General features: G+C 43.2%; 1 protein-coding gene and 1 long non-coding RNA gene across 2 annotated transcripts in view; both read right to left on the minus strand.

The window, feature by feature from the left end:
• LOC138238118 (uncharacterized) overlaps positions 1 to 18,421 on the minus strand; it is an 84,987-nt gene that overhangs the window by 3,647 nt on the left and 62,919 nt on the right. The gene's annotated exons all lie outside the window — the stretch shown is intronic.
• On the minus strand, positions 1,798 to 18,295 carry LOC102682410 (butyrophilin subfamily 2 member A2-like). The gene is made up of 11 exons (XM_069188233.1): positions 18,156 to 18,295; positions 17,515 to 17,587; positions 10,740 to 11,018; positions 8,337 to 8,444; positions 7,201 to 7,218; positions 6,932 to 6,958; positions 6,103 to 6,135; positions 5,573 to 5,599; positions 4,288 to 4,314; positions 3,778 to 3,804; positions 1,798 to 1,952 (listed from the first exon to the last, which is right to left on the minus strand). Exons 2-11 carry the CDS (start codon positions 17,585 to 17,587, stop codon positions 1,798 to 1,800), a joined length of 774 nt encoding a protein of 257 aa, XP_069044334.1. The 5' UTR covers positions 18,156 to 18,295.

Consider the following 18,421-nt stretch of genomic DNA (forward strand, 5'->3'; position numbering starts at 1 on the left):
CAGTGAGCTCTGTCCACTGAGAGACGGGGGGCGGGGCTTACACATGTTCAGATGAATGGTGGTTTTAATCAATTCAATTCAAGGAGCTTTATTCGCATGATCAATGAACACTGACTTAATACTCTCCTGACTCTTAATACTTAAGTATTAACTCCTAATACTTAATCCTGAATAAACACTCTCCTTCATTTGTCTGCCTGTCGATCTAGTGAAGGTCAACGAGCTCTTATTTTTTAAGTCCTGGAGCCTCGAACGACTGACACAGCCACCTACAGGAATTTGTACAAAAAATGACTGATTTCTGGACACTGCCTTTAGTTCAGTGATGAGAGAGGGCGCCCTCTGCTGGAGAATGGTAGAAAGTGCAGCTCTGAAACCGATATGGCAACATCTTCCACTGATATTTCAATCTTATTCTATGTAGCTCAGGACACAGTGTCATTTGTTTCCACACATACTGTACATTCGTAGACACACAGTCACTGTGTCACTCTAAGAAGATAAAGACCGGTCTGATATGGAAAGAAAGAAACTAAACTTACTCTCCCTGCCCTGTGAGAAACAGTCCACAGATATGCCCCCTGTCTTGGGAAGAGCCCCTCATTCCTAGATAATTACCCCCTGACTGAGAGACATGTGCCCCAGACCCCCTTGAAACCAGACTGGTGTGGTGACAACAGCCCATGAACCTCAATTCACAGCTCTACGTAAACACATCACATCAAAATGTACACATCAGAGTGCCCTGTAATTAATTCTGGCAGAGGGATCCCCTCCAGGCTCCCAGATTTCCTGCTGGTCCCCTTTAGTAGAAGCCTGCACAGTCCACTGTTCAGACATTCTTCCCAAAAAGATTTGTAGACTGTAAACCCTCTTTCAGGAGTGAGCAGAGACCAGAGCACATTGCTTTCAGGGGAAATTGAGTTTATTTAACTAAAGTTCGGGAGGGATGACAGCAACCACGCTCAATCATCCCCAGCCATCAGCGATTAGCAATCACTCAGGTGCGTCTTTCGCGTTGCACAAGCCCGTGCTTTTTCTCTTGCGTTTTGATCGCCCTCGGTCCTGTAAGTTTTCAGCTCCGACGAAGAACCTTTGGCAGCACAGAGGATTCCCCTACACTCCTCGACCAGCACGTTCCTCCTGTGCCCTGTCGCCTCCATCCCCTGCCTTCCTACCAGCAGCGCTCATTTCTGGCCAGCTCCCTCAAGACTCAACTCCTCGCTCAAGTTCACATTCTGCAATCGTCGCCCTCGCCTCACCATGAATCCAGCTCTCCTTCCTCCGCGGCGAATTCTCCGAGCAGCCCCTGCCTCATACGTAAACGTTACCACCGCAGTCTCGCATATCCGCTCCTCTTTTTCTCCGGTTTCTCCTGCGAGAAGGCTTGCGACAGTCCAGATAAAAGAAACGCTTCCAAATTTTCCCGCGCTCTCTGCTGACGTCAGCCGCGCAACCATTCTCCAGCCCAGACTGGAGACCGCCAGTCGGTTTCTCACTTCTGGGATATTAAACGGCTTCATTAACCCAGTTTTACATGGGTTCATCAATCGCATCCATCTAAAAACGCCCGCTTTCACACAAAAAAGGGGGGGAGGAAAGAAAGAACAAAACGTGAATACGCAAGAGAAAAGAAGCTAAGCTGCCCATGCCTCTGCCCCTCGTCTTCTGTCGTCTCGTCCCGCTACACATCCGTCTGCGTCTCGCCTTCACGGGGCAACGGCAGTCCGATCCTGCAAACCCGCTGTCAACGGCGTCCAAGCCCAAGCACACCCTCGGGTGCCCATCCTCTTCAGATCACTCGTCGGAAGCATACGAATCCATGGAGAGGCGCTCCAGCTCGTTGTCTCCTCCCCGGCCGTCGCCCTCAACCTCCATCTTACACAGCTTTTCCAGGGAGCCCTCCTCGTCACTCACGACAGCCACCACTGCCTCCTCCCACCGGGAGAGTGCTGGTCGGGCCCTCACCCCGCTCTTACCCAGCTTCCTCTCTCAACTCTGGCACCACGTCTCCCCCTGCCCCCGCTGTCCCCCTCCCGCCATCCTCGCACGCCCCCGCCGTCCTCGCACGCCCTGCATTAAACAGCCATGCCTTTCCCAAGACCAGAACCCGGCATTCCCAACCCATTCATTCGAAACACCTAGCATCTGAACATCCAGATACTTCTCCTGTTAATCCAAAATGAGCTGCTCTTGGCAAATGCATGCTCACCGCCACGTTCGCAAATTCAGCCCCCGGTCCCCGTCTCTGTTGCTACTGTGGCCATCTCCTCGGCCCTGGGTCTGTCCAGCGTCCTACCTCCGGCCCAGTCAGCAATCGTCTTGTGTCCCCGTACCCGGCGTTCAATTCAGCCCCGGGCTCATCCCTCCTGTCTCAGCTGCTACTGCGGCCATCTCCTCGGCCCCAGGTCTGTCCAGCGTCCTACCACCGGCCCAGTCAGCAGCCGTCTCGTGTCCCCGTACCCGGCGTTCAATTCAGCCACCACCTCTCAGCCCTGGGTCCACCCAGCCTCCTACCCCTGCCTACTCAACAACCACCCCCTGACGTCCAATCCAGCACCGGGCTCATCTCTCCCACTCCGCACCGCTTGTTCTCCGATCCAGTACTGCTCTCACTTCACGTAAATTCCATGAGCTACAGTACCACAGCTTGAGCCCGGAGCTATCCAAAAAATGCTTAGCTGCCCGGAGGGGGGGCATCCATTTGGCTGGGACCCCCAGAGGTTTATTTTCTCCCAACGGGAGTTTTTGTTTTCCTCTCCACAGCGCACACATGGATCTGTCATAAGGCCATCAATGCTCACCATCCAGTTCCAGAAGAGTCCCAGCAGTCAGATCCTTATACTCAATTTACCGTCCAATAGTAAGGTGTCACTTGCCATAAGGTTTACAAGCCTCCACACTTTCTTCAAGCCTGCCACTCTTTCCATCCAGGAAACCCTCATCAACAACGGCTATAAAAGGCCAAGTCACTACTGTCTACCTCCATTCCTCCTCCCGATCACCGTGCCAATCAAGTGCAGGAGTCTTCAATTTCCACTGCTGCCTTTGGGGGACACAATCACAAATACGGGCCTGTACACATCCAGATAACTCTGGCACCACTAACCCAATCCAATAATAGCAGCGATTTTCCTTTCCCATCCACGAAGAGCCTCCACAGTTCCTCATCACTTAGACCTCGCGTCAGTTCTAATTCCCTTCCATCAACGCCTCAACGTGTTTCCATAATAAGCGACTCGCCAGGCCAACAGAAGCGACTTCCCTACAGCAAACCTATACAGAATGCAGACAGGCATTCCGACTGCCCAACCGCTGCACGATCCACGCGCCACAGATCATGCCTTCTTTCCTTCTTCAAGCTCTTCCAAATTCTGCATTGGTGGTTTGGGGTCCCGCTTGGTTCTTTTGGGGGTCTTGGCCTCCTTGTCCTATGGCAAGGAGGTCGGCCCTCAGCCAAGCGGGTTAAGCCAAATATTAATTCCACAAGAGTTCGCCACGCTTTGATTTTGGGGCGTTGTCATTTCAGTCCCTTCAGGAGACACTCATACTGGTCATTAGACTGAAACACAGGATGGAGATAGAAATTCCCAGCATGAAACTTTGATAGACCTTCAAAGGCTCCCATTGTGATTTTGTTACATAAACATAATGTGGAAATTCATTCAACCACGAATGACCCTCTCAAACTAAAGAGGTAATCTGAGACTGGACTCAATAACCCCTGACAGCAGGACCTAAAACAGACCCTGTGTCATCAAGAAGAGAAAGTCCTACCTGCAGCACTGCACAGCCACTGCCATTCTGAAACACAGAGATACAGACACTGTTAATCACAATCACACACTGGAGCACAGAGACACAGACACTGTTAATCACAGTCACACACTGGAGCACAGAGACACAGACACTGTTAATCGCAGTCACACACTGGAACAGAGATACAGACACTGTTAATCACAGACACACACTGGAACACAGAGATACAGACACTGTTAATCGCAGTCACACACTGGAGCACAGAGAGACAGACACTGTTAATCACAGTCACACACTGGAGCACAGAGACACAGACACTGTTAATCGCAGTCACACACTGGAACAGAGATACAGACACTGTTAATCACAGACACACACTGGAACACAGAGATACAGACACTGTTAATCACAGACACACATCCCCCATTAACACCTTGTCACCTTTAAATACCCCTCTGTCCTCCACACACACTGAAGGAGAGATATGGAGCCCAGCAGGAGCTGTGACTTTACACACAGTGGACTTACGCAGGTCAGGGATGGGGCTGCCTTCACCTGTACAGAAGAAAGGACAGGGTCAGTACTGAGCTGTAGTGTCCTGGGGGACACTGAGTCCAGCACAGACAATACTGGGGTTATGGCCAGTGTGATGTGGTGTTGTGGACAGGTGAAAAGGGCAAAGGTCATATTAGGATATAGTTTATAGTGTGACAGTGGGTGGATTATAAGCTGTTCGCTGACTTTACTCTGTCTAATATCTCTGAAGGAGATAGAGCACCAGTGTGAAATTGCTCTGCTGTAGTTCCTTTATTATCTGAGTTTAAGAGCGAGAGATACGGCTCTGTAACAGATTTATTTTCTCTTGAAGTCCAGCTATGTAAACCTGGCCAGTACCTGGAGGGGAGATTCCTGGGACAGCTGAGGCTGCTGCTGGAAGAGGTGTTAGTGGGGCCAGTAGGGGGTGCTCATCCTGCGGTCTGTGGGGGTCCTAATGCCTCAGTACAGTGATGGGTTAACTATAAAAGAGTATGGCTGTACACTGATGGGGACACTAGACTGTACAAAGGTGCCTTCCTTCAGCTTAGATGTAAAATGGAGGTCCTGACTCTTCATGGTCATTACAAATCCTGGGGTGTTTCAATAAAAGAGTCGGGGTGTTACCCCGATGTCCTGGCCCAGTTTCCCCCTGGTCTTTACTAGTCCTGGCCTCCTAATAACCCCTAATAATCTCTGAACTGTCTTCATCGCTCTGCTCTCCTCCACTGAGAGCTGCTGTATGTGAGCACACCGGTGAGGATCAACACTGCTGCTGCTGTAAGGATGATGACGATGATGATGACTATTGCATGAGGAACATGAGGTCAGCAGTGAGAGAGTGTTGTTACTGTTGTCTAACGTGCCCTTAGTCTGTACATGATGATCAGTTTTCATTAGTTGTGTAATTATTGCAATTAAGGGTTCTGTAATCTCTATTTAGTAAAATACTCCACTGTATGGACTCCCACACCACTGAGTCACAATCTGTACCCTTGACAACTTTTTTTAATTAAAAAAAAAACTGAGTCATTTAGGAAGTAGTGATTTTATACCTCAGTCAGTTTAGCACAGACATGGGTCCACTGTCTGAATGACAGTGGATTAAGTTTCTCACAGGAATTTGTCTGAACCTGCAGTGATCTTCAATTCACACTGTTTCTCCTTCTCCTCTCTCTCATCAGTACGTTTCTCACCAGGACTCAATACTAATTAATATAAGTGCTCAATAGCAGTACCGTGTTTGTATCTTCAACAAGAAACAGACCTACAGACCTACCTGCAGCACTGCACAACCACTGCCATTCTGAAACACAGATACAGACACTGTTAATCACAGTCACCCACTGGAACACAGAGATACAAACACTGTTAATCACAGACAAACACTGGAACACAGAGATACAGACACTGTTAATCACAGACACACACTGGAACATGGAGATACAGACACTGTTAATCACAGTCACACACTAGAACACAGAGATACAGACACTATTAATCACAGACACACACTGGAACACAGAGATACAGACACTGTTAATCACAGACACACACTGGAACATGGAGATACAGACACTGTTAATCACAGTCACACACTAGAACACAGAGATACAGACACTGTTAATCACAGACACACACTGGAACACAGAGATACAGACACTATTAATCACAGACACACACTGGAACACAGAGATACAGACACTATTAATCACAGACACACACTGGAACACAGAGATACAGACACTGTTAATCACTGTCAGTACAGTCCGTACTGTCAGTCAGCAGAGTTTCACACAGTGTACATACGTGATCTAGGGATAGGAGCTCGCTTCACAGCATCTGCAGAGAGAGAGAGGTGGAATCTTACCTGTTATTACACTACAGTTCATCTAGTAATGCAGGTTAAAGTAAGTCTTACTCAATAAGTCAGATGAATAACAATATAGACTGCTCTCACACAGCCTGAGTGACCTGTACCCACAGTGATCAGTAACACTGACTGAGTGACCTGTACCCACAGCGACCAGTATCACTGACTGAGATAAAGAGACGTCCTGCTCAGTGGTCACACTGCCTGATCTCTGGACATCAGCTGGACAGTGAGAGATGACCAGTCACACACCATGGTGAGTACATCTCCACACCAGGCCTGATCCAGGCAGACTGACACACAGACAGTATCAACAGGGGCCCAGCTGGCTGAACACAAGCAGTCAGAGCAGCTGTGTTGTTCCAGCACTACAGACACTGTGTGTAACAGCAGGACACAGGCAGGACCCCCACAGTGTCAAGATACAGACTGTTCACTCAGGACAGGGGGCTGATGGCTTGTTGTCAGTCTGAAAGGAGGCTCTTCAGATAAGAGTTGACACATAAGCACAGAGCAAAGACGACTCATGTTGCGTTTCTTTTTTCCATCAGTATGTACTCAACCAGCATTTCTTACAAAAAAATTATTTGTAGTTTATACTGCCAATTAGTTTCTTTCACTCACTGCTTTCATTTATTAGAACTGAAATTTTAATACATTTCATTACAGAGAGTACAGTAAAATTTAGTGTATTAAATGTAGTAAAACATAATAAATGTTTGTATTTATGGATCTTTGATCTCACAGATACACAAGATCACTTACCCAGTTCTGCGAGGATGACAGGAATGGCTGGAAATAATAAGACATGATTTAGACCATCAGAGCTGTCAGTGTCTGATGACGCTCAAATTGGTTTAAACTATCAACATTAAGAAACATGTAACAAAAATCTTATATGTGGACTTTTCATCAGAATAGCAAAAACTTTTTGTTACAATTCAGTTGGAAAACTGATGCAGGATCATTTACAGAGGAGCTCCTGCTGAAATCACTACAGGACACAGCACAGAGAGTCTGACTGATTTACTCACCATTGAGTTTCTCCTCCCCTGTAAAGAAACACAGACAGGACACTCAGTGACACAGGACCAGGGCTGCAGAAGCTGGAAAATAATTTTAGCCATGTTTTCTCTTAAAAATATTCTATATTTCACTGAACAAAAGAACATGAGAGACAGAAGAGTACCAGGTCATTCTGCCCATCTAGCCATATGTTCGAAGGTAATAAGATAAGATAACTTTATTAGCCATATACAATTTCTTGCATTAGGAACTTGTCTCTTCACATACCCCAGCTTGCTCTCCATGAAACACACAGACAGTGAGAGAAGCTTGGGGTCAGAGCACAGCATCAGCCATTGTACAGCATCCCTGGAGCAGCTAGGGTTAAGGGCCTTGCTCAGGGGCCCAAACAGAATACAATTCCTCTACCAGCCACAGGATTTGAACCAGCAACCTTCCAGCCAGAGATCCTTAGACACAGAGCCACCAGAGGATTCAACCCACTCTGCTGTGAACAACCACAGAACTGACCCCTCTTACCTCAGTTCTCTCTGATAGATGAGAATGTCTGTCTCTCTACAGTACATCTGTTATTTCTGTGATAGATTAGAGGGTCTGCCTCTCTACAGTTCACTGTGATTTATCCTTTAAGAGTCACCCCACCCCCCTTCTGTCACATGGTCATGATTGACCGATGAAAGCAGAGCTCATGACTGACAGACTGAAAGAAAATCACTGACATCAGGGGGTAATATGGTCAGGAAGACTTGGTGAGGGGTGTGTTAGAATTGGCTTGACAATGGTGAAAATGAAGATATTTCCTATCCACGGTAAACAGAGTATATATATGTAGCCACTTGCCCCTCCTCTCCCTGTGCTCCAGGTTTGCCCTGTAAGGATCTGACTTTGACACAGTGGACACATCCTGACCCTTGACCACATGCGTCAGTAAGACAGTGGATCCTGCAGTAACAGCTGATTGACAAAGAGTCCCCATCCAGCAGGAAGATCAGTGATATCAGCCACAAAGTGACAAGAATATATGACTGGCATAGTGAATATATCACTACATCAAGTGTTTAGTCTTAATTTAGTCTTAAGTGTTATTAAAAAATTATGATAGCAGATTATTTAAAAATGGCAGATTTCTTAATAGATCACATACTGCCCATTCTTCTCCACTGGATCACTAGAAGTACTGATGCTGCTACAGTAACAGCTGCTGTTAGGAAGAGAGCCACCATCCATCCAGAGGGAGCAGGGAAATAGTCTCCTGGAAAACAGAATAAATTACGAATAAATTCGATAAATGTAGTGTCATTCTGTAGTGTTTCCATGGCAGCCAACCTCTCCCCTTCTCTCCTGTCAATCAGTGCTGGTTTCCATGGATATTCAATAAGACAGGAGACCTGGATCACCTGGACAAATTCTGATCGTGCCTGTGTAGGTGATGGTAAATTGCAAGAGTACTTGTCAATTTTTATGAACCAATCAAACATTATAATGTACAGTTTCAACATACCATTTCTAAATTTACAAAAATACAGTTTATTGATAAAAGACCAACACACAAAACAAGCAAGAAATGTAATAGAATATATCAGTGATGATCCACTGTGATACAAAAGGCAAATTGTTCACTCAGGGACAAAGGTCAGAGACCAAAATGTGTTATTGTTTACCTTATAGGTTTTATCAGACTCATATCATTAAATCACAGCATGTTGCTGAACCTCAGTCTTGCAATAATAGTCTTTGCACACTTTGTCTTCTTTGCTGGGGCTGCAAGGTACACAGATGAGAAGAACTAGGCTCATCCTGGCTATAGCTTCTGAATGTCTTTGGTTATTCTGGATGTTGTAGAGTGCAACTGTCTTATTTCATTGATAAGGTGAAAATAACAGTGGGTTTGCAAACACAACATCTCTTTTGTTTCAGAGAGAATAGTTTGGGCAGAATTATGTACTCTACTGAGTCACTCTCTTGGCCTGGGCTCTGTCACGATATTAGTTCCCCCTCCTTAAGGGTGCTCCAGCCCGATCACTCAAGACTTTATTCTATGCACCTGCTCCCTTTTCCCAGCCCACCTTAAAAGCCAGGCGCTGACGCTCATCCGGGCACTGCATCTGATTTCCATATTGTGCGAGTCCGGGACCAGGAAGCGCCTGGTCCCGTTAAGGTTTTAACCTCGGTTCCCGTCCCTGTTCCCTGTCCACCGGTTCCGACCCGGCCTTCGTGGTTTTTAATTCTTGTTCTGATGGATCTCCTGGTTTTGGACTTACTCGTGTGTTTTGGATTTTCCCTAAGGACTACTCTCGGATTGTTCGCCTCGGCCACGCCTCCCCCGTGCACCAGCGCACCTTGGACACGCCCCCCTGTCTTCAGCCCCGTTTTCCTGCATGACGTTTCCCTAGTGTTTCCCCACTCCGTCGGATTGTGTCGTCCGCATAGGGTCCGGAAAGAACTGTTCGTTACAGGCTCTTGGAGAAAAGTTCTCCTCGGTCCTGAGTCTTGACTCAGACTCCTTGAAGTCACTTGATATAAAAGTCAGATGACCAGTTCAGTTGGAAGCCAGTGAGTTAACCAGTGAAAATGACCTGGGTTCTTGTTTTTAAGGTGGGGATTTGCTGAGATGCTATCAGGTACCCACCCTGCAGACCCCCAATTAGTGAATCTTGCTTTGGGTGATGAGCAATAACCTTGGACCTGTGGTTTTGAGAAAACAGACTACAGACACACTGGAGCCCATCTGCTCTTGGCTCCGGACTCGGTTTCCCTCCTTGACTTCGGATTCGGATTCTCCTTGCTCTACATTCACGTGTCACGTATCACTGTGTCTGGCTGCCTGTTCTCACTCCTGTGTGTTTACTGCACACACTGCACCACCTGTCCTCACTCCTGTGTGTTTACTGCACACACTACACCGCCTGATCTCACTCCTGTGTGTTTACTGCACACACCACACCGCCTGTCCTCACTCCTGTGTGTTTACTGCACACGCTGTGTTCAGCTTCACTGTCAGCACCTGACATGTAGTAAGAAGTTAGTTATGAAGGTTCTTTTATGCAGAAATGTGAGTAGGGAGCTGCATGTGTTGGCTGAAAAAGAACAGGTAAAGGTTTATTCCCTGCTGAAAGGAAAATATAAGAAACACAGTGTTTCAGGTGTGAGGAAGATAGAGAAAGTACCAAATAAATATCTAGAGAAATATTTAGTAGAAAGAAACTGAAGACAAACCTTTGAGGAACTTTTTATTTTAAAGTTTTACCCTTATGTTTTAAGCTTAGTCCTGAAACATCTAATAATTGCAGTTCACTTGAATTATTCTTGATTTTTTCTGGTTTTATACTTCATTTCCTCATAATCAGAGAAAACATTTACAAGGAAGTAAAGTGTGTCTCAGATTGACTAGTGATGTAGGACTTTCTAATGGGTTTTGAGTAGAGTCCTTTCACAATAAGTCTCTAGTGCAGGTTGTGCTCAGTGTCCCAGGTGTGTTATATCCTGGGTGTGTGTTATACCTCAGCTGTGTTACAGGTGAGCTCCAGTGTTCATGTTTAATACTCACTTGCTATGTGGAGCTGAGATCCCCAGTCTGGCTCAGGAAGAGCACTTCTCACCAGGCAGGAGAAGATGTTGGACTCCTGTTTGACTGGGATGTAGCTGCTGACACTGAGGAGCCCCTGACTGTCCGTGTCCACTGTGGGGGGCTGTGATGTCACCTCGTTTCCATCCCTGTCTGTCCAGATCACTGCAGGTTGACGGAACCAGCCCTCTGATCTGCACAGCAGCTGGGTCTGATCTCCTCCAGGGGAGTGGAGAGACACTGAAGGCTGGGAGCCCAGGGCTGTTGATTCGACAAAACAGGAGACGCTTCAAAGCTGATAAAACAAATGATGACTCAAACAACACAAACACAAAGTTAATTTGTCAAGTAACTGTAGTATTCACAGAATCACATCTGTCTAAAAGGTCATCATGTCTGTAATCAAGGTGATCATCTTATCTGTGTGAAAGAACAGGAGTGATGTGAGGCTGGGTTGTTCTGTACTGTGTTCAGTTGTGTTGTGTTAAAGTCAATGTCTGGACTGAGCTCTTAAAACACACTATGAGGAAATCTATTGTCTGCTGATCTTCTCTCTCCCCTAGAAGGAGGGTCATAGTTGATTAATGATAAGTAACTTATAGTAACTTATTTATAATACTCTGCAATTAATTAAATCACAATTTTAATATAATTACTGCCTTTACCTGCATTAAATGCTCCTTAATCTCTCAGTTTCTCAGGGATTAAGACAGAGTGATGAGAGTTTGTGGTTTTACAGTATATGGTCGAAAACAGAACTACTTACTTAGACCACTTTTCATTCGTTTATAACAAAATGGTATCTAACATCTGGTATCTAACTGGTGTAAATTAACTCTGAGCTCAGGAGCAAAGATGAAAACCTAGTGGCTTTCACCCAAGCTGTCTTAACACATAATCATTCATTATTTCTTGAAAATCATATTTATCTTGTGCATGTTTCATCTCCAAACAAAATTCTTCCCATCAGCTTTGAAAATGTGTCCTACCAGCTTTGTTGCTGACTTTTCCCAGAAATATATTAATATATTATAAATATTGCATCATATTCCACATGCTGTATGTAGTATGCCACTCTTCCACAGATCTCCAGATGTTCTGCTCTGATAATGGTCTTTCTGGACTCCAGGAAGAGTTCATCACTGTTCACAGTCATCTTCTCCATCAGCCATTTCTCCAGCCCAGTCAGCTGTTTCTCAGTCCCAACCTGCTACCTCACCCAGTCTGTTCTCTTGAGCTTCTCCACCTCACTGAAGAGCAAGACCTGCTGCTGCAATTCCTCTGCCTGCAGAACCGTTATCCAAATAATCTTCATCCACATCTCAGGGCCCTGGTCACCACCTTACTGTTTCACTACATTTTATCTCTGTCTGTGACCACATAATCTAACTGGATTCTAAATATTCACATAATTCAAAATATAAATCTCAACATAATTCTCAGTCAATGGTGTTCATTATGATTCCATGGTCAAGAAGGAACTCCTTCCTTATCCACAAATTGCTTTTCCTACACAACACCTGCACATTCTACAAAAACTGCAAGTCAGTGAGCTTCAGACTCCAGATCTTCTTGTAAGTATAAACTAACTCCTGCTTTTTCCTGCACTTCCCCTTCCTCTGTCCCCGGGCCTTTTCCCTGGCTCATTCTTGGTGTAGCCTGATATATTGAGATATTAGGATTCTTTCATTCTGCCACCTGTTGCTCCTAATACCACCTCCAGAGGCCCAGGTCTATCCGATGTCCTTCCTGTGGAACAGTAATCAAGAGTCCTACCACATCTTCTCTCTTCCTTGTGCCCTAAAGTTGAACACAGCTTAGTGATAGCCCATATTTTCCCAGCTCCCCCACATTTAAAAACTCTTTTCCCCAAAGCATGCAATATTCCCTCTTCTTTCAGTAACAAATCAAACAACGAGCACAAATTAGTCTTGTACGTCTCCTCATTCACTCTACTTTCTCCTTCCAAGCCAGAAACGTTGACAGCAGCCCAGTGCAGCAAGATCCTTATCTTCTGTGATCTCTATTTGCAAAAAACAGGAGTTCAGTTCACTGTGGATAAAATATCTGGTCCTCCTACCATCACTGAATTCTGTAGAATTATTCAGATCTGAAGATTTTTGCCTCCTTGCTTCACAATAAGCTTGACTGCATTCAGTTGTATATTTCTACTAACTCATCCACTACTGTAGGTCTTACACAAAAAAAAAAGAAACTCTTCTCTTACTGGGATAACCTAACAATTCTTATGAAAATCATTCCACAGGATTGACCATCCACTTGCATTATCTAGATCTCATCTCATCAGATTACATCAATTAATCCACACTTCAAATTACAGAGCAAAGCTTCTGTTGTGGTGATTTTTGGAAAACTAGAATGAGCCGTCATTCTTATAAGATGTGTTTAAAAAATTTTCAGCTGTTACAAGCTCAGCTCCTGTTATCAAAGTCCCTAGTCCTCCAACTCCATCTGCTCCAATAGCTCTCTTATCAATTAGTTTCTCACTGTTGCAGCTCACATCCCAGGACACTAAGAACATCTCCAAGTGATCCTCTTTCCATTAATGAGTAATGTAAGCAACCAAGCATCTCATGATACACCTCCAGATGCAGCCATTCAAAGTGCGTGGTACAGACACGTACCGGAGGTAATTGGCTATGGCGTCACGCATATTGACGCAAGATGACGCGCGGTACCACGGTACGTGATTGGTTGACCGACAGGGGCAACTCATGGTCCGTTGGTCTGTCGTAGAAAGATTTACAGTAAACGTCTTTACTGTGCCCGTTGTAGTATTGAATATTCATATGGAATTTTACCACTGAAGGGAAATCTTAGTAGCTGAGCATAAAAAGAATAGGAGCATACTGTAACGCGTGTGAAGGCCATAAACTATATTAATTTTGGAACATAAACATACAGTATATGGCTGGTCTTGGTACTTTAAAGAAAAAATACACACCAGTATTCCATTTCTCCCTAAACATTTTAAGCATCGAAGTCTTTAACTAAAGAGATACCGGAGTCAACGAGCATACTTTTAGAATTTGATTAAAAGGGAATATAATATGGAATCACGTATCTAAAGAAATTAATAACGATATAATTATATTCATGTACCGCAACACAAGAATAGTACACGCTGTACATTGTCTGTCGATAATGTTACTGTAGTGCTTTTTCAGCACACTGCATGTGACCTTGCTGGTGGTGCTGTGGGTTAGGTTCCTGACTCACATGTCACATGGGCTGTGATCAAATCCCACTGGAAGTATGACTTTATTTTTTAACAAACATTTCTTTGAAAAAGTGAAACATTTCCCTTGGTCAGAAATTAAAAAAAAGCTCACTCGCACCAAACAAATTTATATTTCTAAATATCACAACATGATCGAATTTAAGTCTTTTTAATAACAATGAATAGCCACCTATGCGTTAAAAAATAAACATTTATATTGATTTGAATCACGTTTTGATTTAAATCGTAAATGCGTGTTTAAAAATATGTATTTAAAGGTGATATATAAAAGCGCTGATTCCTATGGAGTGTGTTCCGCCGGGGATTCAAAACATTTATTTTTTTTAATCACGTATCTAAGGAAAATAGCAGTATAACTTTGTTCATGCACAAACAGTGGGATGTTACATTATTAATTTGGGTGTCTCCTCTTGCCAGAAAGCTCTAAATTGCATTTTGAGTGCGGTTTTTGACTTTTTCTAAAGTGCAACCCAGAAATAAAGCTGATACAGTTTAGACTTATTTTAAGCTGTATTATAGCAGCACAATGGACAATGCAATGTAAATTGCAAAAATGCACTTGGAATCTGTCCAAGCCCTACTTTGTCAGGCATTTTCTTTTACTGCAACGGACGTAAAAACTCCCTTGCTTTTAACAGAGCGTTTCATAATTTCTAACTACAAAAATTATTTAAACTGTGACACTTATCATTCAACTAGAACTCAAAATATCACAAGGATCACTTATACTTTAGATCTTTTTTTCTGAATCGGGGAAAATCTGATCATGTTTCTCTATAACAATAATAAAAAAACATTATTTTACATATCACCTTTATGTGATATCACCTTAAGGACAGCACAAACAAGGGTTAATTGCACAATGGACCGCGCAAAGAAATTTAAAATATACTTCTTTAGGTGTGAGGGTAGGAGTGGATCGCAGCAGGCATAATCGGCAAATTAGGAAAACAAAGAACAGGACAGGTGAAACGTTTATCCAGAGAGCGAGTGATCAGAAAAAGGAACAGCTGTTACATCCAGGTTTTACGCTCTCTCTCTGCTGAATGAATGAAAGCATTTTATTAAAAACGCGTTTGCGTTTGTCTGGGTATTTACTTTGTAATCTGTGGTTTACATATACTGTATTGTTTTGAGATGCCACTTTTAAAGGTGATATGTAAAATAAAGTTTTTTATTATTGTTATAGAGAAACATGATCAGATTTTCCCTGGTTCAGAAAAAAGATGATTAAAATCTGTAATCTTTCCACTTGTACTGTATGTCATCGGAAAATACAAGAAGTTTCTGCTTTGTGTAAGGATGGTATCAAAAAGTAATCTAAGTAGTGAGAAAGCTGTGCTTAATGTATTTAAGGAACTTAAAAGTAAAAGGAGATGCTTCATATTGCTTGACTAATTTTAAAAACTAAGTTATAAATGCAGACTCGGTGCCGCGCCGGGTCTAAATATCAAAATATACATTCGTCCCGGGCAGAGGCCGAAGAGCGCCCGGCTGGGGTGCGCGGGGAAGAGCAGGACAGGAGTGAAAGTGGTCAGGGCGGGGTTTAGGAAGGCGTACAGTCTGGGCAGGTATAGATTACACTTTTCTAAAACGTATTTGAAAAATAAAAACGATTACAATCTAATCCTTCCACATTTGATCCCAAAATCCCAAGAAAAATAAATCTAAACGGGTAGAAAGCTATGCTGAAAGTTTATTAAGATACTTAGAAAACAAAGATACTGTATCAATTTATGTTGCATTAGTCTGATTATGATAAAAAAACACATATAATTAAACACGCGTTTGCGATTTAAATCAAAACACGATTTAAATCAATATAAATGTTTATATTGTAACGCATACTGTCCAGCCTCCATTTCTCTATAAAAATTTACTCTATTACAAATTTACAATTTGTTGATAATAGAAATGTTAGGTTCTCTAAAGCTTTGTGATAGTTGACCCACCCAGGCACCAAAAGATCAGCTGCACTGGTAAGATGCGACACCGAAGATATGATTAATAACCTTTTAAATCTGAAGGGAAATCTGAAGGGATCCCCCCCCACACACACACATAATAGAATCAGGAAGCAGAAGCAGGGACCGTTGTCAGAAGGGAAGAAGGTGACTATTCATTGTTATCAAAAATGACTTAGAATCGATCATGTTGTGATATTTTGAAATATAAAAGTCAATTGATTGTCCATAATATTGCTATTCTATTTTTTCGAAGAAATGTTTGTTAAAAGAAAAGTCACAGCACCAGCTGGATTTGAGCACACAACCCATGACTTGGTAATCAGGCACATAGACCAGTGGGCTACAAGGGAAGTCACAGGAAGAGAGAGGCGAAACAGCCCTACACAGCCCGGTCGCAGTACACGAATATAATCATATCGCTATTAATTTCTTTAGATAAGCGATACGCCATATTATATTAGCAGAAAAGCTTAAAACTATCACTTTTTCACACGCTATTTCACATGTTAGTTAAATACTTCGATGCTTAAAATGTTTAGGGAGAAATGGAATACCGGTGTGTATTTTTCCTTTAAAGTACCGATTCCGGAATCTGACTGGCTGACACCCTTCTGGAGTGGTTCCAAAATATCTGGTATACGGAAAAGAAAGCGTTGATAAAAAAGCCTGGATTCTCATGTATCTGATACAAGTATCTTTTAATACAGTCTTTGCTGTGCTCTTGAGGATCCTTGTGATATTTTGAGCTCTAGTTGAATGATAAGTGTCGCATTTTAAATAATTTTCATAGTTAGAAATTATGAAACGCTCTGTTAAAAGCAAGGGAGTTTTTATGTCCGTTGCAGTAAAAGAAAATGCCTGACAAAGTAGGGCTTGGACAGATTCCAAGTGCTTGTACAAATGTGCTAAAGAAATTATACTTTGAGTATACAGCTTGTCCAAAGTCATTCATTATTAATACTATTAGTAATATCTTCGGTAAAGGCTTTGATGCATAAATATTTCTGATAAAGGTAGGTTGTGTACTTTTGTCCAACTGAGCAATCTTGCTTTCATAAAATATACCAACATTTTAATGACTGATGATTAACATGCTGTAATACACAGTTTAAATTTAAAAGCTCAAATGCTGTACATGAGAGGTTAAGCTTTATTGGCTCCTCCTGGCGGTTTTACAAGGTGATGCCGGATACTTTCCAGCATGATGTCAAATGACGCGATTAACCCCGTGATACTGTGTGATACCGCAACACGCCCACCGGGGTATACCGCGAAATACCCCACCCATTTTGAATGGCTGCATCTGTATGACAATGGTGACCAGAGGAACAGCATCACATCAGAACCAGTATTGAAACTGGTTGAGATGAAAGAGATGAAAAAAGCAGATATTAAATTATATAATTTTTAATCTATGAGCTTCAGAAATTTGATTCTTGGAAACTGTACTGAAATTATTAGTCATCAGAGAGAAATCTGTGTTCCGGTCAGGTTATAGATTAAAACACCAATAAGAGTCTCACTGTACCTGATCCTGAGACACAGGACTGGTGGAGAAACAGCAGAGTCAAAAAGAGCCACTGTGACTGGTCAAACTCCATCTGTGAAATCAAGAAACACACTTATTATTTACACATTCTCCCTGAAATAAATACACTTATTAGTTAAACTTTGTCTCTAAAATAAAGAAACACTCTGACAGAGATCAAATGTCTCTGATAGACATAGGCAGCATACTTGACTGAACCACACTGTCACCCTGACTTGTCACTGTTCCATATCGCCATTAACAGAAGCCCCGATCTTTCATACTTTTTTGCCAAATCTGTATGTTGTTATAACGCAGCTCTACATCGATCCACAGGTGTGTCTGGTCAGAATCATGCAGAATGAAGCAGGAGGGACTGGAGAGTGATGGACATGTCGTTCAGAGAGAGATGCCATTACATCACAGGAAGTGAAATAAAACTTTGCAGGAGGAGCTATGAAATTTACTGTCTGCCTGCAATCAGAGCTGATACAATGAAAATACGGCAAAAACTGTGATATTATACACCTTCAGACACACACTAATAATTAATCTGCTGTCTGAATAACTGTACTGTCTGACTGCTTCAGGATGGCTCCTAACCCTGCAGCACCCTGTGCTGTTAACAGCAGGATACTTACAGTCTGGATACTCTGTCCATACTGGTCTGAGCTCCACTCTGTTGGTCTGAAATAACTATATCAATTTCAGAAGCTTCTTGTTAATTATATATGAAAAAATATTCATCTCACTTTACATCTGACTCTCTTTTTATCTTAGTCATGACCTATTTTCACTTCCGTTTACTGCTGCGACAGGAAAGAGGCAGGAGGGGATTCCGGGTAACTGGGCAGCTGCTGCAGAGCGTGTCCAGATTGTATTTGAATTGGCTTTACTCTGCTCTGCT

This window comes from Lepisosteus oculatus, chromosome 4, assembly GCF_040954835.1.
Source record: "Lepisosteus oculatus isolate fLepOcu1 chromosome 4, fLepOcu1.hap2, whole genome shotgun sequence".
Lineage (NCBI taxonomy): Eukaryota > Metazoa > Chordata > Actinopteri > Semionotiformes > Lepisosteidae > Lepisosteus > Lepisosteus oculatus.

Excerpts from the sequence above, each read along its gene's own strand:
- LOC102682410 (XM_069188233.1), bottom strand. The coding sequence starts at position 17,587 with ATGGAGTTTGACCAGTCACAGTGGCTCTTTTTGACTCTGCTGTTTCTC. Across the intron at positions 6,136-6,931 it reads TGTCATCCTCGCAGAACTGG|ATGCTGTGAAGCGAGCTCCT; the intron begins GTAAGTGATCTT and ends CTCTCTCTGCAG. Across the intron at positions 5,600-6,102 it reads AGCTCCTATCCCTAGATCAC|AATGGCAGTGGTTGTGCAGT; the intron begins GTATGTACACTG and ends TCTGTGTTTCAG.